Source organism: Sinocyclocheilus rhinocerous, unplaced genomic scaffold (assembly GCF_001515625.1).
Source record: "Sinocyclocheilus rhinocerous isolate Xijiao unplaced genomic scaffold, SAMN03320098_v1.1 scaffold576, whole genome shotgun sequence".
NCBI classification, from domain to species: domain Eukaryota; kingdom Metazoa; phylum Chordata; class Actinopteri; order Cypriniformes; family Cyprinidae; genus Sinocyclocheilus; species Sinocyclocheilus rhinocerous.
The window spans coordinates 1,850,984-1,876,410 of NW_015662167.1; the positions used below are offsets into that span (position 1 = coordinate 1,850,984).

Genomic DNA, 25,427 nt, shown 5'->3' on the forward strand with positions numbered 1-25,427 from the left:
ACATGCTACATAAACGTCCGTGTAATGTATGGTACATTGTGGGGGGAAAAAACATAATTTCTTGACGATAGTCGACACAGTAGTTAATAATAATAATAATAATAATAATAATAATAATAATATAATGATGTTTTAAACATAATTTTTGTCCTTTTTTAGCATTTTTTGTGTGTTGGAGGGCACACTAGTTAGCTATTATATTCAGTATTGGGCCATACTAACCTAAGACATTGAAATGTAATAATAATACAGGTAATATAATAATAATAATAATAATAATGGTTTAAACTTAATTTTTTTCCTTTCCATTTTCCTCTGAATATAAAGACCATCTTTTAATGGTAGCCTGTGATTTTTGTCCACTTACTATTCATTATTATTATTATTATTTATTTTATTTATTTTGTAACGTGTTTGAACAACCTGAGATAATTTAATCTTTTCTTTTTTCCTATGAATATCTTTTAATGTGTATATACACTTTATGCATGTAAGTAGGCTATGCTTTATCATTTTTCCCAGATACACTGGTGTTGGAGAGCACACTTATTATATTCAATATTGGGCCATACTGACTTAAGACACTGAAATTGGACACAAATGTGACCCTGGACCACAAAACCAGTCATAAGTTGCACGGTTATATTTGTAGCAATAGCCAACAATTTGTAACAATTGTAACAATTTGTTAAAAACTTGTATGGGTCAAAATGACTGATTTTTCTTTTATGCCAAAAATCATTAGGATATTAAGTAAAGATTATGTTCCACGAACATATTTTGTAAATTTCCTACCTTAAATATAACAAAACTTAATTTTTGATTAGGAATATGCTTAGGAAACTTTAAAGGCGATTTTCTAAATATTTAGATTTTTTTGTACCCTCAGATTCCAGATTTTCAAATAGTTGTATCTCGGACAAATATTGTCCTATCCTTATTTATTCAGCTTTCAGATGATGTATAAATCTCAATTTCAAAAAATGGACCCTTATGACTGGTTTTGTGGTCCAGGGTAACAAATGTTAAAATCAAAATTTCACGTATTTTCAATCTCGTCTGTATCTAACATATTCTGGAAGTATAACATATTTATAATTCATCCGGCTCCAGAATATTCTATCAACCCCCATTTCATTCCAAGTGTTTGGATGACTTTCTCCACCCCCCAAAACTCATTGGCTTTTCCTAAGCCTTTAGTGGGAACCCTCTAATTCATTATTGTAAAGCACACCACTGTCTTGATCGGCGTCAGTGTCAGTGCTGCCCCAGCACCGTGGAATTTCACCGCAAACATCATGGTAAGTGTGAGACTGGGAGGATGCTGTTTGATTGATAGATCCTTAGAAAGTCATTAATGTCTGTTTGATTTGAAGTACGCTGGAAGCTCTGAAAATGCATTTGTGGTCATATGGTAGAAACGTATGTATTATTACTCATAAATCTCAACAAAATATTAAGAAGTCATATAAAATGTGTCTTTTTACATTTTATATATACATATAGCCTAATATTATTTTACTTTGTAAAACATTTTTACATTAAAATATTTATATATATTATATAAATAGAATTTAAAAGACACATGCTTACCACTTATTATGTGTATTAATACTAAGCCTATGTGTATGTTTATAGGGAGAGATGGCTATCTAGTATTAATAATTGTAATAAAACAGACTACATAGCCTGTACATATATTGCAAAAAATGTAATTAATTAAATTAAAATATTATATATATATATATATATATATATATTTGAATATATATTTGAATATATAAATGTTTTTAAATGTGTTAATATGTAAACAGCCAGATTGTCTGTTTGGCTTGCAGGTCAGGATCAGCAACATGGGAATCGTCTCTTTATGCATAGTATTGCTGCTGGGGTCAGAGATCTGCATAGCAGGTATTACCAAAGTTTGTTGATATATGGATATATAATGTAAAAGTTAAATATTCTTGCGTTCTGCAGTTACTATGTTTTTGTCTCATGTGAAATTGTTATGATGTAATGGCATCACACAGAAGCACATCAAATTATTTCCTGTATACTTAGAATCCGTTCTGGGTCTGAAAGAAATACAATAGAGGCATTGGTTACTTTTATGGCATCTCGTGTAATTTCATAAACAGCAGAAATCTGTGCCAACTCGTCTTGTCCTCACCGCGTGAAGTTCTTGAATTTCACAGGCCTGTCATATGATAAATGGCTGAACAGTCAGCTGGGCACATCATCAAAGATAGTGACCACATCCTGTTTGGCACACTTCATACCCCATTCTGACAGAGAGGAAGTCAGCCAGCTGAAACCCTCTCAAAAACGCTTATAAATCAATTCAAAGCCTTGAACAAGCGGAACAGTGTTTAAGACATGCCAAGCTATGACAGCACGTCGAGGGCCCTCTGTGTCTGTCATAAATTGAATAGGAGGAGCTGATGAGTGTCAACATCACTCTATGGTGTTGATGGAGTCCTGAGGGCCTCACTCAACTTTAGCTTCAGATACTCTTTGACTGCCCTTACCAGGCCTTCGTGATCAAGTGTCAAAAAACAGTAACACCAATTAGTCACAGTTCAGCCCTGCAATGAGTCTCTCACTTCTGAGAAAGTAGGAAAAACTCAGCCAAACTTTGCGGGCTCCGGAAACCAGGAAGCTGCCTAAGAGAGCATCAAACGCAGCCGGGCCATTCACTCATCATTATCTCCCCGAGATTCGCAGACTGAGCGAGGATGGGGCTGCCGGACAAAGGGTTCTCTGATGACTCTGGCTAATTTAAGATGGAGCTATTTGTGACACAAATGCAGCAGGAAGTGAGACTCCCAGCCAGAGGACTGATTTGGCAGATCAATAGAGGAGCCACTGAAGTCTTGGCCATGTCTTTCTGTGTCAGCTCGAGGTCACTTTTGAACAAACACACTCTTGAACAGATCTGAGGTTTTCAAATGTGTTTACTCAGTAGGACTCTGTTTTGTTTATCGACTTCAATCCCTTCAAATGTATTGATGTTATGAACAGGGTTCTGTGATGAGATTCTTATATTATCTACACAAAAGTTTGGGTTCAGTAAGATGGTTTTTCTTTTTGAAAGAAATGAATACTTGAATTCAGCAAGGATGCATTAAAGATTTAACTTTCTATTCATGGTTTCCACAAAAAAACATTAAGCAGCACAACTGTTGTCAACACTGATAATTAGAAAAATGTTTATTGAGCTGCAAATCAGCTAATTAGAATGAAGGATCATGTGACACTGAAGACTGGAGTAATGGCTGCTGAAAATTCAACTTTGCCAACATGAATAAATTCGATTTTAAAATGTATTAAAACACAAAACAGTTATTTTAAATTGTAATAATACAATTTACACAATATACTGTTTTACTTTATTTTTGATCAAATGAATGCAGCTTTGTTAAGCACATAAGAGACTTCTTTTAAAAAGAATCTCCACCGACTCCACGCTTTTGAGCGATAGTGTATATAAATGTATTTGTATTTACAATAAATTAATTATATTAATAATATAATGTTTCCATTTCAGCAAGGCAAGAACTGATAGTTACCACCATCAAGGTAAGATTAAAATAAGTTAAAAATGATAAAACATTATGTTATGTTGTATTTTCACATTATTTATAATAACAATAATTTCATTGTATTAATAATTTATTATTTACACCATATTAATGTTTGATTTCAGCAAGACCCCTACACAATGAGCAAGGGCTCGCAGTTGGAAGGCTACTGTATGGATCTGCTCACTGAGCTGGCTAAGAAACTGGGTTTCAAATACAAAGTTCACCTGGTGAAGGATGGAGCGTATGGCCGGCAGGATGAAAGTGGAAACTGGAACGGAATGATCGGGGAGGTTGTTAGAGGGGTATGTGATGAATTTTACAGTAAAATACACAGTAGTACTGGTCCTGTACTGATGCATATAAACTGAAAACCAGCATAGCATTTAAATCATCTTGATGATATTAATCCTTCCTAGGTAATGTCAAACCTTCCATGTATTTTGTTCACAGGAAGCTGATCTCGCCGTGGCTCCCCTCACTCTCACTGCTGCCCGTGAGAAGGCAGTGGGAATGACAAAACCTTACATGCAGACGGGAATCAGTATCCTCCTCCGCAAAGATAACGTTTCTGAGGAGGCCGGGTTTTTTGACTTCCTCTCCCCCTTCTCTGGGGAGACCTGGTTCGGCGTCCTGATTGCATACTTTGTGACTGCAGTCTGCATCTGCATTGTGGGAAGGTCAGAGAAAGGAGGAGAACACCACCACAACACAAGAGCCCTTACTTATTTACCGCACAAAACATTCGATTAGTATAGCTGTAAAACTGCTGTGCTGTTGTCCAGGATGGTTTCTGAATAGGATTCTGAAACTCAATTCTGTATTTGTCTTTTTATGTCAAGGTTGAGTCCATGTGAATGGAGTCAGCCTGAGACAGAGCCAAATCACTTCACGCTCCTCCACAGTTTGTGGTACGCTGCGGGAGCCCTAAGCCTGCAAGGTAATCATGTGAATCATGTATAATTGTATGAATGTAATAGCAGTTTTTAGTGGTCATGCACTGAAAAGCCCAAAGTCTTGACCCTTCGAATGCAGGATATATTCCATCATCTGTCCAGTGTCAACCATATCCCTTATGGCCATTTTAATCTTTTTTGCTACACATTTTGCAATATCTGTGGAATCTTCACCAAATTTATTTCATATCAAGCCTTTTTTTAGTTTTAATAATTGTTCTGCAGAACCTTAATAGTGCACTATGGAAGTTTTTCCTACAATAATGATTTACATTTTGAGTGGTCGAGTTGATTTTCATGTTTATGCCAGGTCCATCAGTTTTATTCTAGTAGTATTTAATTATATAGTTTTTATTAATATTATGAATTAGCATTTGTTTTTATTTTTTCAATTTTCATTTTAATTTAGTTATTTGCTTTTGTCATTTTTCTTTTTTTTTTTTTTAAATAATACTATTTAGGTTTAAGTTATTTTTATTTCAGTTTTAGTTCTTATATATTTGCAGATGCTTCAGCTTCAACTTCAGCTTTTAATCTAATATTTATATTATTTCAGCTTTATTTCAGTTTTCCAGACTTTCCTTTTTTTATAGTTTATTTTATATTACTATTTAGGTTTAATTAATTTTATTATTTGTTTTAGTTTTAGTTTTAGTTTTTATTATTTCCAGTTAGTAATTTTAGTGTTTCAAATTAACTCTATTTTAGTTCGTTGCCAAGGCAACATTTGTCATTTTCATTTAGTGTGTTTTTCATCTAATAATTATTTTATTTTCAGCTTTATTTCAGTTAACAAAAATGTTAGCTACTAAAGCAGCAGCATTTAAAAAAAAACGTTTTTCAACCACAGATGGCAGTAAAAAAGCGAAAGTGGTGCACCATTGCCAATTTTCTGGCGAAGATGCCAAACAGGAAGTGGAGCTCTGTTTAGAGGTGCTTTGGTATATAAAAACAAAACTTGGAAAATCTCATCGCTGCCATGCCCTTACAGAGTGCAAAATGTTAACACCTGCACCTCCTACTTATCAAAATATATACACAATAATATACTTAAATCCTTTAAAAACAGGAATATGTCGCCCAATGTATTTTACAATGTATTTTCCACATACTGTATAGTCAGCATTACAAGGTATAGTTCACTGGGGTGCTTGGCCCTTTATTGCTGCCTGCAGATATTTTGCTATCTAAACTACTTTTCAGCCGTTGATAATGGAAGGATAACGTCTTTTCCTCTCATTTGTTTTGCTTTCTGCAGGTGCAGGCCCTCACCCTAAAGCTGTGTCAGGAAGGGTTATCAGTTGTACCTGGTGGTTGTTTGCTGTGGTGCTCCTGGCCTGTTATTTTTCCAGCCTCAGTTCCTCTCAGGGGCCTGACTCTGCACCACTCATGATTAAAGGTTTTGAGGACTTGGCTAATCAGGATGTAATAGAATATGGAACACTTGCCGGCTCCTCCACTCTTGCCTTCTTTAAGGTCTGATCACATGAATTATTTCATCACATTTTTCCGATTACTCAAATTCATTCCTACCAGATGGTACAGAAAAGATTTCCTAACGTATTTTCTTTTTGCACAGAACTCAAATAACCCATCTTACCGTCGTATCTATGAGCACATGGAGCGGAGAAAGAGTTTTGTGTCCTCCATGGATGAGGGTGTCCAGAGAGCAAAGGAAGGAAACTATGCTTTTATTGGAGAATCAGTGTCCTTGGACTTGGCTGTGGCACGCCATTGTGAACTGGTCCGGGCGCATGAGGTCATCGGGATGAGAGGTTACAGCATTGTAACTCCTCTTGGTGAGACAAACATATTTATGCAGTTTTAAATGGAAAATGATTTTCCAAAGCTGTAAATAAAGATTATTGGAGTATGTTTTAATAGAAAATACTAGTCTTAGTCTTTCCTCTCTCACAAGATCTCATGTTAAATTCAGTGTCTTTAATTATTTTTGAAATTTACTACAATTTCTGAGTGAAATTTTAAAGTTATGTTGTTGTTGTTGTTCAAAGGAGTTTAAAAACGTATACATTAAAGCTATAGTTCATCAAAAAATAAAAATTTAGTGAAAATGTATTCATCCACAGGCAATCAACGATGAGTTTATTTCTTCAGAGCAGATTTGGAGAAATTTAGCATTAGATCTCTTGCTCACCAATGGATCCTCTGCAGTGAATGGGTGCCGTCAGAATGAGAGTCTAATCAGCTGATGAAAACATCACAATCACAAGTAATCCACACATCTCATTCTGACGGCACCCATTCGCTGCCGAGGCTCCATTGGTGAGCAGATGTTCTCCAAATCTGTTTTTATGAAGAAACAAACTCATCTATAGCTGGGTTTCCCTCCAAAGTTGTGAATTTAACTTGTGCGCAAAATTGGAATATCGCATAAAACATTTGCGAATAAGCACTTTTTCCAACCAGTCAAAGAGAACAAAATCGTCACTTCCTGATAAACCGGCACTAAATATCACTAAGTAGGAGTAGCCACTGAATTTAATAATTTTCAAATATAATAAATTACTGGCTCCTCAGAGCGAGCTGATGAAACACAATAAATGCAGTCATTGCTTTCAGAGGTGGATGCCTGCTGTTTGGGAATGCAGTCATGTAAGGCAGTTCTGGGAGGCAATTACAGAAATACTTTGACGACATACGTTGCTTGGGCGTTTAAGAATGGTCATAACATTTCAAATGCTGTGCAACGAGATCGGTCCACTGGTTAGTCAGGTTATGCCATCCCATAGCGTGAAAGCCACATGACGTTTTTGATGCGCATGGAGGAATTTATATGCAAAATGCATTTCCAGCTCCCATTATTCACATTAACCCGTTTTCGAAAAAATCAAAAACTACCTCAAGCCAGCGTATTATTTTTATTTTTTGCAAATTAAGGGATTTTTTTTTCTTCTGAAATTTGATGCGATACTTCAAATTTTCATTATTGCATGAACTATTGCTTTGAAATTTACCTAAACATACTTTTGGTTGAATTATTTGTTCAAAGAGAGACACAAGACATGTTGCCGTTGCTGCAGTTCAATCTGCAGTGAATGGTTTTAATGCCACAGTATTTTTGGAACAGGATCTCCAATGCTGAAGAACCTGAGCGTGGCCATCCTGCAGCTGAGTGAGGCTGGGGAGCTGGCGTACCTGCGCACTAAGTGGTGGGCCAGCAGCTGTATACCGGATAGTGCCAAAGGCTCGTCTCTGAGGGCCCACAGCATGAAGGGCATCTTCCTGGTTCTGGCTATAGGCCTTGGGATTGGAGTGTTGCTCTCCTTGTTTGAACTCACCTCAAAGTCTCGCAGCACTGCAGGGGAGCAGAAGGCAAGTAATGCCAATATAAACACACACACATCTCAATGAACTACCACACCAGGAAGAAAATTGACAGTTTTTCATTGCTGTTAAATTTAAGCGCAGATTTCAACTGTACAGTAGCACATTTCAATATGTGTTTTTGTTCATTATAATACAGTCGGTGAAAATAAACCTGTTCTCATCGATACAGAAATCCTGCTGTGCAGTTTTGACTCAGGAGCTGAGCCAGCGTTTGAGAATGACCAACACAAAGGGAGACCAGGAAACCTCAGACAAAAACAAGGCATAAAATGCTCAAACACTGATGTAATATGCAAGTCTTACATTATTAGGTTTGTACATTATCTGGTGCTAGGTATTATTACTATTTCCCAAGTTAGAAAATTATATTTTTTAACATTTTATATTTTTAACTGATTTAGATGAGCTGTACTAAAACTGCAGAGATTTTAATACATAATCTTTTTTTCTTTTCTTTTTACATTTAAATCAAGCTGCCTGTCTGTTCAATGATGCAATGAGACACCTTTTAATTTACTTCTTGCAGCAAAATATCATGCAGTTGTTTGTATTAGATCAATCTGGAAACAATATAGAAACAGAGATTTTTAGACCAGCATTACGAGTCAAAAATGTTAAATGTGAAATCTATTTTGCGAATGAATGTCAAAATTTGGAGACAACTGAACAAAGAGTAAATTTGATTTTATGTTTGTTAAATTCTGTACATCAGAGGAAATGTTTGTAATAAATTCAGAAATGCAAGGGAAATGTCTATGAAAAGTAAAATATTTCATGTAAGTAAAAATGATAAGTAACATATTACAGTTGTTTTGTAATTCAAACATAGGAAACACATAAAATTATGTTAAATTAAAAAAAAAACTCTTACTGTCACAAAAGAGGTATGCATTCTGGCACCATGTATATTAATGAATTAATAAACTTGATCTAACACCAAAGTGTGACTACATTTTTAGTTTCAATTCTGAATTGCAGCTTCCAAATGCAAATGTAACATTCCAGGCGCCTTTTAGAAAAAATAATGAATTATGAGTCCAGATGGCATGAGTTGACGAGTAAGATTTAATCAAGATGATACTTGTACAAAATACAAATATGTATTTATGTAATTGCTTTTCTTCCTGTAGCATCTGTCCATACTCGTAATTGCAGTGTGGAATTTTGTTATTTCTGTTTCTTCTTAGGTTTCAAATGCATGTTTTTTTTTCTACAATGTTGAAGAATCTAAAAAAAAAGATTAAAACCCCACCACAAATTAACATCATTGAGATCTCTTGTACGCTCAAATAAAAAGTGTTTTTTGTTTTACTCAACCAGCATGAAAATAGCATTAATTTAACATAATTAATCATTTAGAAAAGGCACTTTTCTGCACCTTACGACTTACCTCTGAGAAACAGTGGCGAATGGCATCGAATCTCACGCATTTTCTGCTCAAACAGAGCATTCATTTCCCTCTGCAGTGTGCCCATTGTCTGCTGCTGGTTGCCAGGGAAACGGGATGGCAGAGTACTCAGGTCAAGGCTGTCCAAACTACTTAGGCTGCTTGATTCACTCTCAGCGAGGTTGTGATTATTATAAAGAGAGTTTTTTGGTGCAGAGTAACTGCACTGAGGGAGAGGGTGCTGGTTGAGGAAGTCTTTCCTAACGTGATGGGGTGTGTTTGGAGGCGAGGGCGGACGGCGTCTCGGGACGCTTTGTGATCTATGTCCTTTAAATGGTGAATCTTTGGAAGACGGTGTGTCTGGGTCATTCACGCGTCTGCTCAGCACAGGGGTTGCAGGGATTGACAACGGTTGCCACTGAGGGTTAAGCCTACCATCTAAAGAACGTCCATATTTATTCCTGAGCAACACAGTTCTGGGGTTTAACGTTCCACTGGAAGGATCTAGTACTCCATCAGGTATTGGATGGAAATTTAAGGGTTCACACTCTTGTGTAGGTTCTGACTGAATTTTCTGACTCTCTTGAGGTTCGTACATCTCAGGTTCCTGCTCTGCATCCTCAGATTTAACACCTGAGATCTGCTTCGACATGGACTGATTATTCAGTGTAGAAGTGGGAACCGCTAAGTTTGTAGACTCACATTCCTGTTTATTTCGTTTTGAAACAGTCAGCTCTTTGGTTTCCTCGAGGTGTGATTGAACCACAGAAGTCTGAATGTCCAAATCTAAACTGTCTTTTGAATCAAATGCTAAGTTGGTGTAGTCCATAGCCACTCCTGCTCCACCAGAACATGTGATGGAGGACAGGCGGCGCCGTGCCTCGTGAGATCCTTCCAGCTCCTGAAAACAGACCTTATGGGCCCTTCTAAGGGGTTCACTTTGAGCTCCTCTGAGCAAAGATGCAGATTGTGAGGTGCTCCTGCTGTCCTTTGAGCTCACGTCATCACTGTAACGTCTGTTTAGAAAGTCCTCTTTGGTGTAGCAGTCAGTTGAGCCCTTCACCACTTTTGCTTGGTTCTTTCCAGCTCCTTTCCGCAGGAAGTTCGGGCCAAAGGATGTCCTTGTGCCATCTTCAGAGGTCTGCATAAGGTTTTTCTGGATTAGCTGCTTTACTACGTTGCTTGATTTGACCTGGTTATCAATATATTAGCAAAACAATTTTATAATGTTAAAATGGTAATTAACAGAGAAGTTCACTTCCAGAATGAAAATTTCCTGATAATTTACTCATCCCCGTGTCATCCAAGATGTACATGTCTTTCTTCAGTTGAAAAGAAATTATGGTTTTTGAGGTAAACGTTCCAGGATTTTTCTCCATATAGTGGACTTCAATGGGAGCCAATGGGTTGAAGGTCCTAATTGTAGTTTCAATGCAGCTTCAAAGGGCTGAACACAATCCCAGCCGAGTAATAAGGGTCTTATCTAGCGAAACGATTGGTCATTTTCTAAGAAAAATACAAATTTATATACTTTAGTTTTTAACTACAAATGTTCGCCTTGCAATAGCTCGACCTCATGCATTATGGAATACGGTAGGCAGAAGTACTGACCCAGTGTCTACAAAGCGAACGTGTAAAGAAAGTCAAACGCCATTTACAAAAAAAAAAGGTAAAATTATGTCGGACGATTTTGAAGTTGGAGAAGAAAATGAGATGGAGTTACACAGATGAATAACTAACCGCATGTGACTTTCCCAACATTATTACGCAATGCCTGAAGACTCGCATGCGCATCGCAGAGCTAGTGTAAGACGAGCATTTGTGATTAAAAAGTATATACATTTGTATTTTTTTAAGAAAATGACCAATCATTTCGCTTGATAAGACTCTTATTCATAAACTGGGATTGTGCAGAGCCCTTTGAAGCTGCATTAAAACTGCAATTAATTTGGACCTTCAACCGATTAAAGTCCACTATATGGAGAAAAATCCTGGAATGTTTTCCTCAAAAACCTTAATTTATTTGTGACTCAAGAAAGAAAGACATGAACATCTTGGATGACATGGGGGTGAGTAAATGATCAGGAAATTTTCATTCTGGAAGTGAACTTCTCCTTCAACAACAGTCAAAATTTCAGTAGCCACATTTATGCAAAAGAGAAAAGAAATGTAATAAAAAGTTACCTTTCCTGTGATGTCATTAATGGCAACATGCACAAAGATAGATGCTTCTTCCATACCTTCTAAATAAACATGTCGATAGCCTGTGGAACAAGGAAATAATGTAACTCTGGCTGACTGAATTATTGACAAAAATGTATACAGCAAATGTATCAAAAACATATACAGCATTCTCTGTCCAATAATGTCACTGACTGTCATGTAATTTACCTGGCATCATGCTTTTAAATGCTATGGTTCTCTGTCCAATGAAGTCTCGTCCAATTGGATCATGGTCCCAAACCATAAAGCGTACTAAGGCAATCTGAGGCATGTGCAGAGTAAACACGAGTGTCTCCTCCCACATGGGGTTAAAACCTGTTACATGGGCAAAACATGGGAAACGGTTTACATTTAGCTGAGCTATACCAATCATTTTTTTTGTGTAAGCTATATATTTATGTTACATAAGCCTTTTATATTACATATAAGATTGTTAATATATAAGCAATGGATCATTTCAAATCGGACATAATGGAAAAATGATTTGCAGTTCAGTCAAATCACATGATTTTGTCTAATTTGTTGCAAAATGAACCATTACTCATGAATCTTTTTGCCTGACTCATTAAAAAGAAAAAGAGTCCTTTGTGTGAGAAACTGGCATCATGTGTTCATTTCATATGCAGGAAACACGACTTGCTTTTAAACACAAAGAAGATACGTGAAAAGAAAATGCACAAGACATCGCGCAACACTCAAAGACTGTTTGTTTATGTCTGAAAAATAATGACAAAACAGTGCAGTGGCAATCAAAAACACATTTTTATTTTATTTATAATAGTGCGATTAATCGCATCCAAAATAAACGTTTTTGTTTACATAGTATATGAGTGTGTACTATACAAACACATGCATGTATATATATTTAAGAAAAATATGTTATGTTTATATATTAAATATATTTATATATAATATAAAATATAATAATATAAATACATAAATGTATATACACATGTAAATATTTTCAAAATATATACTGAATGTAAGTGTATTTATATACACAATAAATAAACGCAGTACACATACATATATTATTCAAACAAAATCATTTATTTTGGATGCGAATAATCGCAATTAATCGTTTGACAGCACTAATTTATAATTATTATCGCATACTGTTGCCATCAGTCAGCCACAAAAAAAACACACATATGAAACACCTACTAACCCTTATAGGCTGTACTGCCAAGTTCTGTTTGAACAATTCAGTTCTGTACTTACCGTTGTCATCTACTACTCTTGTCTGCTGTTTATTGCAATCGATAGGCAATCCAATAATCTCCACTTCCACAAAGGGATCTATGATCTGGACAACAAACATTCAATCTCAGACAGCTTGTAACATTTTATCATTTACTTTAATTTCAGTATAAGTGATCTCACCTCTCCTCTGTCTCCTAACATGGAGTCTTTTGGCTTTGGTAGCTGCTGGCCACTAATTATCTTGAGCACTAGCTGAGATTTCCTGTGTCCTGGCAAAGGGTCTTCCAGCATAGGATTAAAGGCACCTGAGGACAATCATTTTGTGTGGTGAAAAGTGCCTTTCAAAGAAAATAATACATTTAATGCATCAAATAAAGGTGTCTTTTTTTTGTCTGCACTCTGGAGGCACCAAGCTACCTTTACACAAGCATTTTGGCTTCAGCACATAGCCGCAGTTTCCATTCGCTGCAAATTTTGCCCTGTTCAGCTGTAGCATACGGCCTTCTGTTTGATAGTTGAGAGCGACTGGAAAGATGAAACAACATTTCAAACAAATGCATGGCACAACTGTGATACGTAAAAAAGGATCCATTGCTGTTCAAATCAAAGTCGTTGCCGTTTCATCATTAATGAAAAACAACAGGCTTTGATGATAATTAGAAAGGAAATTATTCACAATAAATGAAAGAAAAAAGCTAATTCATACCTAAATGACATCTTGCATTCCAAAAAGGCTGAGGATTGAAGTTGCTAGAATCTACACGGTAGTTGGAAGGGTAGACTCGTAAGAGCTGTCGTTGATTCAAGCGAACTAACTGGGCAGGCTTTAGCTGCAGAATCTGTTTAGTTAGGCTTTCGTTTAAGGAGGACACTTGCCAGCTGCACATGTATGCTGCAACACACATGCAGTTTATTTAGACATATACATCAAGAACACTTCTACAGTTTGTGCTCATGGAGTGACTAGATCATTTATGTGGATATTATTGAGGTAGCAACTGTATTTACATTTGTCTTACCTTGAGTTTCTATATCGTGAACTCGCACTGACTTCGTGTATTTGACTAGATCAGAGAGGGCACGAGAAAGTCTCATTGTTTTCCTTCGTCTGCAAAGAAATTTGCATAAAACACAAACTATTATTAAACGGGAGAGATTTAGATTAGATCAGACATTGTATCACACACTGTAAAAATATTTGTAAGAATGGTACAATACAACAGTGAAAAGTTATATTTAATAAGACAATTAATGTTACTGTACAAGTTATGTTTTTAGTTATCATTAGTATCATCACAGTTATTTTAGTATAATTGAGATATTATTATAGTTTTTTTTATCTTTTAAACTTGTTTTATTTTTATATTTTCTGTTTTCAGTTTCATTTTAGTTGAAGTTTTGGTAATTTTGTTGTGGTTTTTTTGGTCATTTTTATTTTTTTGTAATGTGTATATATAGTTTTCATTATTTCTTATTTCAGTTTTAGTTACATTAATAAGTTATTTCAGTTTTAGTTATTTTAATACATCAAGATAAACTAACTGAAAAGCAGAAATGTTGCCTTGGCAACTATAGTTGAAATAAAATAAGTTTAGGTTTTTCATATAATTTATCACAGTTGAAATGTATTTTATTTTATCTATTTATTTTATTATGTAGGTAAACAAGCTGTACAATACTTTAACATGATTTGTTATGGTTAAAATATTTTTTCTAAATGAGAAATACAGCATATATGTTGAAATACAGAGAAAAGAAGTTTCTGATGCATCACATTTCATTTGATTTAAATAGTTTCTTATTTTAGTTATACGTTTTGTACATGGGGGAGTTATGCTATGTTTTATGTTATTTAATTAACATTTATTGAATATAGTCATGAATATATACAAGCACCAAAATGCCATCCTGTAACATTGAAAACTTTTTTTTTGCTGTGACTTTCTGACAACCTCAGATGCCTTTTTTTCACTGTACATTTAGCAGATTTATTTTTTTTTTTTTTTTTACAATTCACAGCAAATTCAACAACAAACTGTATCTCCTGAAATACTCACTTGCCATAGTTGATAACCTGTTTATCATTACTGCTTGGAATTTCCTGCTCATTATCGGAGTCACTCAGGACGGGCCTCTTTTTTAACTTTATTCGCTTTTTCTTCTGAAACACAGAATATTATATCACTAGTATAATGCTGATTGTGTGAGATTCCTTTTTCCTAAATTACTGGAAATGTAATACGCCTAGTGGAAAGTCCTTGGAGACCTTGCGCCTGAAGCTGTCCATGAACAACCTCTGTGAGCGTTTCTTTGATTCATCACCCGTCTCTGGTGCTCCTTCAGTGGTCTGTAATCCAGAACACAGCAGTTTTTACTTAAACACTCCAGAGGGGGAATAACCCAATTATTCTAATGTAGAAAAAAAGAAAAGGCATCTCACATCTCCATTAATTTGCTCCTCTTCCTCCTCATCCTCGTCACCGCTGTCTTCATCAGACACATCTCCTTCCTCTGCATCAGCATCAATGTTTGCTGGCAGCTTCTTTCCCTGGAAAGCACCGCAATGTCAGGTTTTTCCATGATTTAGTCACCAAAAAAAAATGCTACTTCCAACTTCCAACAAGTACAATATATTACCTCACCTTGACAAGCACTTTCCCTTTTAAAAGCTCTGGAGATGGCAGACGTCTGGACTCATTCACATTTATATTTGACAGGTCCAGCTTGTCCTGTAGCACTTCCATGAGGTGCTGAGCCATTTTCTTCTGCTGAGGCACAGTGCAGTGGTTCTCTATAGAAAGGATCACTGGATATCTGAATACTATTTAATTTTTTTACTACTACTACTAATATTAATAATAATAATAATAATTTCTATAATCTTAAAAAAATATATCACTTACTGAGTTTTGGCAAATGCATATTTGTTGATCGTCTCAACAACATCTTTAAACAGGATTTTTGAGGTAAGTGTGTAACCATGATGCACAATCGGTTCTCCATCAGGACCATCCCAGCAGTCAACTGGAGAGGCAGAGAAATTTGAAGTCATTTGAAGGATAACAATTTCTCCGTCATTTGAAGGATAACATATTTTGTTTAATGACTGTAAACACCCCATTAAAATGTATTTTACTTTGACCGATACTTTATCCAAAAAGGCATTCACTTTGATCTGCAGCATGTTGACAACAAGCTTTTAGGTTGAGAGAAGTACTTCTACCTTCCACACAGCGACAGCCTGCCTGAAGCACATACGCATACATATCAACCCGAGACTGAGACAGCAGCTGATCTCCGGTCAGGTAAGTGTTGTGAGACGATGCGATATAGTAATTAGTCAGTGGTTGTGTCATGTCCTGGTTTACTTGATAGTGTTCTGGGTTGAAGACGTCCCCTGCAGGACTACGCATGTAGTTGGTGAAACCTTAGAAAGCAAGATAAATGTTGTAAACATCCGATGATACAATAACCAGATTAAAAGATGAGGCAAAGAAAGAGTCTCTCACCATCAATACCCAGCACCATACGTGTTTGGTTTTCAGAACATGGCTCAAACTGGTTGATGATCATCTTGCAGTAGTCTTTGGTCACATTTACCATCTAGGAAAAGAGAACATACACCAATCACAAATAAGACGGTGCATGTCCATCAATAGAGCAGCATATTTAACAAATAACTTCGTGAAGATGTGCTAAATGAATCACACCAGCCTTTTGCTCATTTTCCAAGAAGCGTTGGAGGTCGTTCAGGTCCATGTGCTCTTTGTGGTTGCTGTAGGTGATCATTAGTAAGTAAAGATCTCTGCGTGTTGAGATCAGCTTGTAAAAGGTACAGAATTCCTCAAATGTCAACGACCCCTGGTTTTCATCAGTGTCAGCCTCCTGTGAATGCACAGGGTTTTCTTTGAGATGAAAAAATGTGTAAAACATAATCTTACAAATATTTAATATAGAAATATAATACAATGTGCATGTTTTGGGGCAGTGGTTACAAGACAAACATTAATTGTCATTGGTTTTGGTGGAGACTGCAGGCAATTACACAATTATTTTATTATATTTATTTTATTTTAATTCAAACTTTTCTTTAGTGAAAGTAGTGTTATGGTATTGGTTGCAGTAGAAATATATGTCTCCATTAAGGATTAGAGGCTCTAGAGTTAAGACCTCAACCAGTTTCAGACAATGCCATCTGTTCAAAGTAAACTATATGTTACTTACTGAGCGTACTTATCTGCATCTTTGCTAATAGCAATGTGGAAGTGTTTTAAACCAATATAATGTGGCAATGATAATATTTAAATTTTCATGTTAAATAGAATATCACTTATATTTAAAGGTGATATAGGCTAGTACAGACAGTAATACTGGTGGCGTTTGAATTAGGCCTAGGCAATCCATATTATAACGACTTTTTTTCTCCTACTTTCTGCGTATATGCCAGAATGACGCGTCAAATCAGGGTATGTTTTCAAAAAAGTTGCTTTGGAGGAGCGGATCAAGGACAGAGGGGTCATGTGACGCAGCTAGTCAGTCTAATCTCTGCGGATTGTTTGTGTCCATATGCCGCCATGAGAGGGGACACTGCCTTATTATTAAAACTCGAATTATTTGAAGTGTACTTAAAGGTGAGTAACATACAAAATTACTCTAAACATAAAACTGAATCAAGTATGAAACAATAAGATTTTAAAACTGCAGAATTAAACCCAGCACAGTTAGATCATGTATCAATTATAGTGAAAAAAAAGAGTAAAAATATGAGATTTGGTGTCTTAATTCTTACCTATCTGGCCCATTCGCCATTTCAGTGATGCAACAATACTTCCCCCTATCCAGAAGAACTCCTCAGCCAAACGTGATATCGCAGCTTTCTGCCATAGTTTAGGTGAAGTCATTATAGAAGGAGAAGGCGATCTGAAAGGTGAAGGTGACCTCCTCCCAGGACTGGGGGGCTGCCTGGTGAGAGATGGCGAAAACAAGACTGGAGATGATGGTGCCGTTCCCGGAGATGTGTTCATTACTGCAGGACTCTTGTGTGGTCATAACCTAGACCTCTGGTCATGTCCCTCGCCCACCGTATTAGTCCTGTAACTCATAAGGTCAGCTTTCTTCCAACCAGCGAGACAGGGGTTACTGAAATGATGAGCCAACACTTCTCAAGGGTAGCAATGTGCATGTGGACAGATGATTTAATTCCAGTTGGTACCTCTGTTTGACTGATCCTCTTAGTGATTGACCCTCCCTCTGGTCCATTGATAGTGAGTTTTCTTCAGATATTCCAGTGTGAGTGCTCAATTGGACTGCTGTTGTGGACCGGCATGCTGTGGCTGCAAGTTTAGGAGGAACTAGGGTGGGTTGAGGAGCCACATGTGTCAGCAATCAGTAAATCTCTAATCCAGGATGAGGTGAAGGCATTACTCGTACTGGGGATTTTCATGTCTCATTGGTCAACTTGAGGGAAAGGATAGGGGATGATATATCAATATTTTTGTTTGTCTAAAAGTAAAAACATTGCCAGTTAACATGAAAACATGACATTCCTTTTGATTTCATCATCTTTTTTGTTTTATCATATACATACAAATCAACATTTGGTGTGCGTTTAAAACAGCTTTTGCCCTAGGTACACTTGCGCATAGTTTTTCAGGTAGCTTTGCAGGTAAGTTTCTTGAAGCATCTTGGAGATGTTGCCACAGTTATTCTGGATTTAGTCTGACTCAGTTTTTTCTGATTTTTCATATTCCAGACAGACTGGATGATGATGAGATCGGATCTGTGTGTGGAGCACTGGCTGTTGTCAGACTCCTTGTGCAAACAAAAATCCATTGTTTGGCCTAAGACGCTTGCACAGTAGTACACACACACACTATATATTTATCTTTACATTTAAAATGCTGCTATCAAATCTAGGCTCTACAGTGGCCCTAGATTTATGTAATCTTAATATTGTGCGACACAAAAAATATCAGGAAACACAAGAAGAATGGTTGATTCTGTTTAATGATGTTATTATACGTGGGGGAACATTAAAACAAGTGACGAAAATGACCCACATCAAAACCAAAACTATGACAAGATCCTGAACACAATGCATATCTCTAGTGTGACCATGAAAACATCAAAAGGTTATAAACTGACATAGGCAAGCATACAGATCTCGTTATATAGAAGGGGAAGTAAAAATGTACCCAGAATAAATAGAGAGATGGAAAAGTTAGTATATGAATTACTGCAGGTTTATTCAAGACAGGGGTAATGGAGATAAAAGATTATTAGAAATTCAGCAAATACTCTTTACAGTTCATCAGTCACATTTCTGTTTTATCCACCACAAACTCAGAATGGGAAACTTTGCTTTGGTAATTATATAAAGTGATTTCCAAAGGGACTGAATTTATTCAGAAATATAATTATCTAAGTTTTTTGTTGTTAATATTACATAAGGATTTTATATAGTAAATGCCCTCTAGTTGAAATTATGATAGGAGAAATTCATTTATGTTTTAAATTTTTTATACATAAGAGTCTATTGGTTTGGAGCAAAAGCATTTAGAGTGAAGTGTAAAGCACGCTATCATATTTACATCATGTTTTTATGTTTAAGTGGTATTCACATCTGTAACAAATGTATGAAAACTTCTTTATTCAATACTTGGTGTCTGAAATTTGAAAAAAAAACAGAGGGCTTCAAATACACAATACAACTATCTTTTCTTAAAAGTGCAATTCTTTTTTTTTGGTAGAAAGTAAAAAAATATATATCCTTAATTTCTATATAAGTAGAAATGTTATTTTCATTAACAGCATTTTTTTTTTTTTTACGTTAAATGAGCCCTTAAAACCAGGACTAAAATTGGATGTTTGTCACAATTCTGATTCTGAACGAAACCCCCCCCAAAACAAAACATGCTGTAATGTTTGTTTGGACTGCGAAAACTGGTAATTAGTAAAGTATAATACTTGATATTGTAGTTCAGGACAGAGGATAGGATTCAGCCCATATTGATCGTTGCCAATACTATAGGGTTTTAAGTACATGGTAAATAAAAATACAAAGATAAAAATATCATTTGAATGTAGGCTTATAATAAAGCTTTGCTGCACCATAGCACTGTCGCTCATGCAAACTATTTCAATTCAACAGCGAACAAAAAGGTCAAATAAAAGCGAGCAGAACATTGTAATGACAACACCTGTGTACGATGTTGAATTCGGGCTTGTAACACTTTCTAGTTTACAGAGTATCAGCGGCACTAGCAGGTTGTTCACCTGCTACTGTCAACGTATTGTGAATAGAAAACATGTTAGTTTCCCAAATATTATTCAAGTATCTTTGCAAAAAAATTTAAATAGCTTATAACAAAAAACTAAAAAATCCTTAGCTTAGCTTAAAGAGGCTAACTGAAGGAGAGTCAGTTACACGCGATGCCACCGTCTCCGAGCATCCTCCTCTCAAGGAGCGAGCAAACTTCTTTCCAGTTACTTGAGTTCATGAATTACGGCTGCAGTTTCAATTGGTTTTGGTAAACGTACACTGTAAAATGCTTGTTTTTTTATTATCATTCTCCTGTGCTCCAGTACTTTTTTCAAGAAAGTGTTGGCTTTAGAGGCATCCTCTACTCGTCCTCAAATCAAAGTCTTCAACTACAGCCACACACTGAACACATTAAATGTTTAAGATACATCATCTCTCATTTCTTTCTTCTCTCCCTCAGTCGGTTGTGTGTTTGAGATGGCGTGTCCCTCCGTCTCTGCTTTGTGGCCCAGCTGTTCCTGGAGCTCTTTGACGACCCTCTCCAGGTTCTGCCGGGCATCCCGCTCCTTCAGCAGGTCCTCTCTTAACTGCTCACGGTCCACTTCTGCTTGCTGGAGCTTTGTCTGCAGATCTTCAATCTGATAAGAGTAAAAAAGAGATGCTGTTGTTCACCTGCTACTGTCAACGTATTGTGAATAGAAAACATGTTAGTTTCCCAAATATTATTCAAGTATCTTTGCAAAAAAATTTAAATAGCTTATAACAAAAAACTAAAAAATCCTTAGCTTAGCTTAAAGAGGCTAACTGAAGGAGAGTCAGTTACACGCGATGCCACCGTCTCCGAGCATCCTCCTCTCAAGGAGCGAGCAAACTTCTTTCCAGTTACTTGAGTTCATGAATTACGGCTGCAGTTTCAATTGGTTTTGGTAAACGTACACTGTAAAATGCTTGTTTTTTTATTATCATTCTCCTGTGCTCCAGTACTTTTTTCAAGAAAGTGTTGGCTTTAGAGGCATCCTCTACTCGTCCTCAAATCAAAGTCTTCAACTACAGCCACACACTGAACACATTAAATGTTTAAGATACATCATCTCTCATTTCTTTCTTCTCTCCCTCAGTCGGTTGTGTGTTTGAGATGGCGTGTCCCTCCGTCTCTGCTTTGTGGCCCAGCTGTTCCTGGAGCTCTTTGACGACCCTCTCCAGGTTCTGCCGGGCATCCCGCTCCTTCAGCAGGTCCTCTCTTAACTGCTCACGGTCCACTTCTGCTTGCTGGAGCTTTGTCTGCAGATCTTCAATCTGAGAGAGTGAAAAAGAGCAGCTGAAGATGTTGCAAATTTTGTGCACATCCTATTTGCTGTCATTATACTTTATTATATACAATGGGGTCATCAATGTGAGACCACTAGTGAAACCGTTAAAACCGGCCAGGACACAGTGTACATTTACCATCTGTACTTGGCTGTGTTCAAATATACCAACAGGATGTGCTAAATCTCACCTGTGAGGAATACTTGGCCCTCAGACGTCCTGCCTCACAGCCCTTATCGCACACACGGAGCTGTCTCTCTCTGTCCAGCTCCCTCTTCAGCCTACCGCAGGACTCGTTGGCATCTCGCACCTTCTTCTCACACTCCACATGGAGGCGCTCAATCTCCTTCCTCAGGTTCCGCTTTGCCTCGATGGCCTCCCTCAGCCTGCCCTTCTTAATCACCCTGACAAACTCCAGCTCCTGCCGAACACAGTCAATATTATTATAAGATAACATGAATCTGACACCTTTTGTCCAAAGCAATTTACAAGGGCAGTGTCACAAATGTGCTTATTTGATCGTGGATAACTTTTAAGAAGAAGAGTTATTTTTGTATTACTTATGTACTATTATAATATTTACGTATATTTCAAATGAGCTTTTATTTTTATAATTTCCTTTTTTAAATTTTAGTTAATTTGGCTTTAATTTAGTTTAATTTAGCAATTTTTAGCATATCAACTGAATATTATTTCAGTTAGTGGTCAACGTAACATTTGTAATTTTCATTCAATTTTTTTGAGTATTGAGCATTCATATTTTATTTTATTTCAGCTTTATTTCAATTACTGTTAACAATTATTACCATTTATATATATATACAAAAATGAAAATTCTGTCATTAATAACTCACCCTCATGTCGTTCCAAACCTGTAAGACATTCGTTCATCTTCGGAACACAAATTAAGATATTTTTAATGAAATCCGAGAGCTTTCTGACCCTGCATAGACAGCAACGCATCAAAATTCAATAACATCAGTGGTTCAACCATTATTTTTGTTTTCTTTGTGCACAAAAAGTATTCTCTTGGCCTCATAAAATTACGGTTGATCCACTGATGTCACATGGACTATATTAACAAGGTTCTTACAACATTTTTGAGCCTTGAACGTGGTAGTTGTGTTGCTGTCTATGGAGGGTCAGAAAGCTCTCAGATTTTCATTAAAAATATCTTAATTTGTGTTCCGAAAATGAACAAAGGTCTTACGGGTTTGGAACGACATGAGGGTGAGTTATTAATGACAGAATTTTCATTTTTGGGTGAACTGTCCCTTTAAATATTTTGACCTTTATTTTAAGTCATTCTTTGAATAAAATTCTTTCAATTATTTTTTGAATTCCAGATTTTCAGACTTTTGGACTTCGCAGTAAGTACCTGCTGAAGGCTTCGTTTGGCTTGCAGAGCAGCAGCTACTTTCTCCTCTTGCTTCACTCGCATACGGATGATCTCCTGGAGGAATTTCTCTCTAGCCTCCTTAGAGTTAAGGTCACTGCAGAGCATCTGCTTGAGGACTTCCAGCTCAGAGTAAGGAGCCGCCCCCAGTCTCACCCTCTCATCATGCACCTCTGCAGTGCTGTAAGCGTTGAGGTTCATCACCCCTACGCCATTGGTAAAGGGAGGGGACATCAAGGAACGGGAGGCAGGAACTGGAATCAGAGAATAATACACCAGTGAAATAAAAGTTGCCAGATATTGTGAATGTTTTTCCATTAGCCATAATTTTTTTACAGGATTTTCACAGATGTATTTAACCCGCTAATCCTCTTTTTTGACATCCTACCTTTGCTACAGTTGTCAACCTCGATTTCTGTGTCCGAGTCCTCGTTCTCCAGAGCACGCTGTCTGACTACTGGAGTGGGCAGAGAGGTCTTGGCCACCGGCTGTGATTGTCTCTCTGCAGAGGGCCACCTCTTTCTTGGCCTGGAGCTCTCTGTCTTGCCTGTGTTGTGGCTCTCAGTGGGCTGAGAGAAGCATTGCGGTGGCTGCTCATTATTTTTAAATGTGGAAATGGGCAGTGATACATTTGGGACTACCAGGCTGTCTTGTCCTTTAGCAAGCGATCTGAATGTCAGGGGAAAATGAGATGTTAATTACATGGCCCAATCAAGGAAATTTATTGATGCATTGCATAGTGGAGATGATCCCTGAATTACTTATGGCTAATCAGTAGTTTACCTCTCATACGTGTGGCTAGGTGTTTCTCGCTCAGCAGAAGGAACTCTGGGAGACCAGGGCCTGAAGGCTGAAGGTCTTTGCTTGAACTGGAGCTGCTTAAGATCCTAAGAAGAGAAAAATAAAAGGGTTTCATTAGGGATGCAAGATAGAATAAAGTTAATCTTTAAAAACGATAATAATCTTTATCTTAAATCTCAAAATAAATATTCATTTTTCATACTGTACATCATAGTATTGCTGTGATGCCTGAATTCCCTAGTGGCATTTAAATACTGACTTTAGATTTTAGTGTTTTTATTTATTTATTTATTTTAGTGTAGATTTTTTTTTATATTAGTGTTTCCCTAACTTCAATATCTACAGTATGTCCACAAGATAAAATACCCATACTAATCAATGCTAACAACTTTGATGAGCAGTAATTTTTCATTAAGTTCATAATCCGCTGGTGTAAAATAGCCCTATATATATATATATATCATATTAAGTTCAAATTATTTAATTTTATATATAAATATGATAATAATAATAAATGAAAGCTTTGAAATCACAATTATGAATGACAAATAATACTATTACTATCTGGATAATGCATTTCATAAAGAAAACAATAAGCCAATAAAATGTACCTTATTTGCAGATGCAGCCAGAGACTGTAGCCAATCAGCTTGCTTCTCTTTATCCATTGATGGGGATCTTGAGCAGTCATGTTTGGACTTTTTGGAGGGAATGGGACTATAAGCCTGTAAAATAAAAAAGAAGGGAAAAGAAAACACACTCTGTGAGATGAAATAACACCCTGTGAAGCCAAGAAACCAGCACCGAGGTACAGCTTTGACCATGTAGGTGTCAACCCGACTTACAGCTTTCAGCAAATAACTGAGAAATCAGAGGTAAATTTAGCATCAGTACAAATAACAGCCAAACACTACAGGTATTCATGCAACTAAAAAGGGTTCCTAATCCTCCCCTTTGCCCTCAGGTTTCAGCATGTCAGATCCAGGATGTGTTTACCTTTGCTGTACCAATGACCTGCCCAAACCTGTGCCTTTCTGACTCAAGTTCAGGAATTTAAAACACCCCCGTAACCTGAACATCCAGACAGCCGGAGTTAGTGCAAAAGTTAGGTGAGGACAAACTCAGGAGGAGGTGCTGATACAAAAATGATTCACAATGAATGAGAAATGTTGTGTTTTCAGGTGAAAAACACCACATGAGAATTATGACTGGATAAATAAGGTCAGGCATTGCGGCTCTGTCGTTGACTATGATGCGACACAAGGGGGAGATGTCGGGCTGGATTTTGTCTCATACCTGCTACAGTGACAGAAATCTTGTAGTACACATTATTTAGCATTCGCTCTCTGTACCAACCTTAAGTAGCGAACTATAATAATAAACCCTACTGTTATTCACAAAGCGTGGGTGTACGATATGTGACCGGGGCTGTTTGGAGCCCATTCCTTCAATGCGGATCTGATTCACACTCACGCTAATATACACCTGTTTTTATACAGTCTGTGATATAGCCTACACTTGCCTCCATGTCCAGCTTCAGTGACGAGTACGGTGGGTGACGTGGACCTTGGAGTCGAGAAACACACAAAGCACACACTTACTTTCAGAGAGCGCAGAGTAGCGCGGACCAATTCATGATCAAGAACTCTTCAGCCTGAGTGTGGCGGCTGTGAGAGCAGCCGCTTACCGATCCAGTACACTTTCTGAGTGATTAAACAGGCATAGAACGACAGAGGACGTGTAATCTTCTAATGCAGAAATAGTATAAAATGTATACTTCACGAGAGGAAAGAAATATAGGCTATCTATAAATCTTTTCACTGCTAAAGATCCACTTGTTATAGCATAGCATTCACACGGCCTCCCTCACTGAACCGCGAATGAACACTGCTTCTAAATGAACGGTATTTATTCATATCAGCTTTTCTGTAATAAATGGTAAAAAAAAAAAAACAATTCATAC

The 25,427-nt window shown here is 36.8% G+C and overlaps 3 protein-coding genes across 7 annotated transcripts in view; 1 reads left to right on the plus strand and 2 right to left on the minus strand.

The window, feature by feature from the left end:
- Positions 1–1,197: 1,197 nt before the first annotated feature.
- Positions 1,198–8,820, plus strand: LOC107727882 (probable glutamate receptor). The gene is made up of 10 exons (XM_016537922.1): positions 1,198–1,301; positions 1,839–1,911; positions 3,548–3,579; positions 3,707–3,886; positions 4,035–4,261; positions 4,424–4,521; positions 5,796–6,013; positions 6,117–6,336; positions 7,626–7,870; positions 8,055–8,820. The coding sequence occupies exons 1-10, from the start codon at positions 1,299–1,301 to the stop codon at positions 8,151–8,153; spliced, it is 1,395 nt and encodes a 464-aa protein (XP_016393408.1). The 5' UTR covers positions 1,198–1,298; the 3' UTR covers positions 8,154–8,820.
- A 54-nt stretch (positions 8,821–8,874) lies between these two features.
- On the minus strand, positions 8,875–16,599 carry LOC107727881 (1-phosphatidylinositol 4,5-bisphosphate phosphodiesterase eta-2-like). Of its 2 annotated transcripts, none has more exons than XM_016537921.1 (17): positions 16,413–16,599; positions 16,208–16,301; positions 15,922–16,125; positions 15,602–15,722; positions 15,341–15,512; positions 15,139–15,246; positions 14,965–15,045; positions 14,756–14,859; positions 13,718–13,806; positions 13,405–13,590; positions 13,116–13,223; positions 12,879–13,003; positions 12,717–12,801; positions 11,664–11,810; positions 11,457–11,536; positions 9,276–10,464; positions 8,875–9,112 (listed from the first exon to the last, which is right to left on the minus strand). In XM_016537921.1, exons 1-17 carry the CDS (start codon positions 16,485–16,487, stop codon positions 9,096–9,098), a joined length of 2,985 nt encoding a protein of 994 aa, XP_016393407.1. In that variant the 5' UTR covers positions 16,488–16,599; the 3' UTR covers positions 8,875–9,095. The 2 variants fall into 2 exon arrangements, with proteins under 2 accessions (XP_016393407.1, XP_016393406.1); XM_016537920.1 differs by having other exon boundaries at positions 16,409–16,496.
- Positions 16,600–19,524: 2,925 nt separating this feature from the next.
- Positions 19,525–25,427, minus strand: part of LOC107727803 (ski oncogene-like) — a 34,823-nt gene continuing 28,920 nt past the window's right edge. Inside the window, exons 2-8 of one of the 4 annotated variants that reach the window (XM_016537794.1) lie at positions 24,076–24,189; positions 23,447–23,541; positions 23,052–23,332; positions 22,646–22,917; positions 21,458–21,688; positions 20,632–21,255; positions 19,525–19,973 (exon numbers count right to left, since the gene is read on the minus strand). In XM_016537794.1, the coding sequence (XP_016393280.1) occupies positions 21,037–21,255; positions 21,458–21,688; positions 22,646–22,917; positions 23,052–23,332; positions 23,447–23,541; positions 24,076–24,189 (1,212 nt within the window). In that variant the 3' untranslated portion in view covers positions 19,525–19,973; positions 20,632–21,036. Of the gene's footprint in view, positions 20,598–20,631; positions 21,256–21,457; positions 21,689–22,645; positions 22,918–23,051; positions 23,333–23,446; positions 23,551–24,075; positions 24,190–25,427 lie in introns of all 4 variants that reach the window. The other 3 variants (XM_016537796.1, XM_016537792.1, XM_016537793.1) reach the window with 3 other exon arrangements.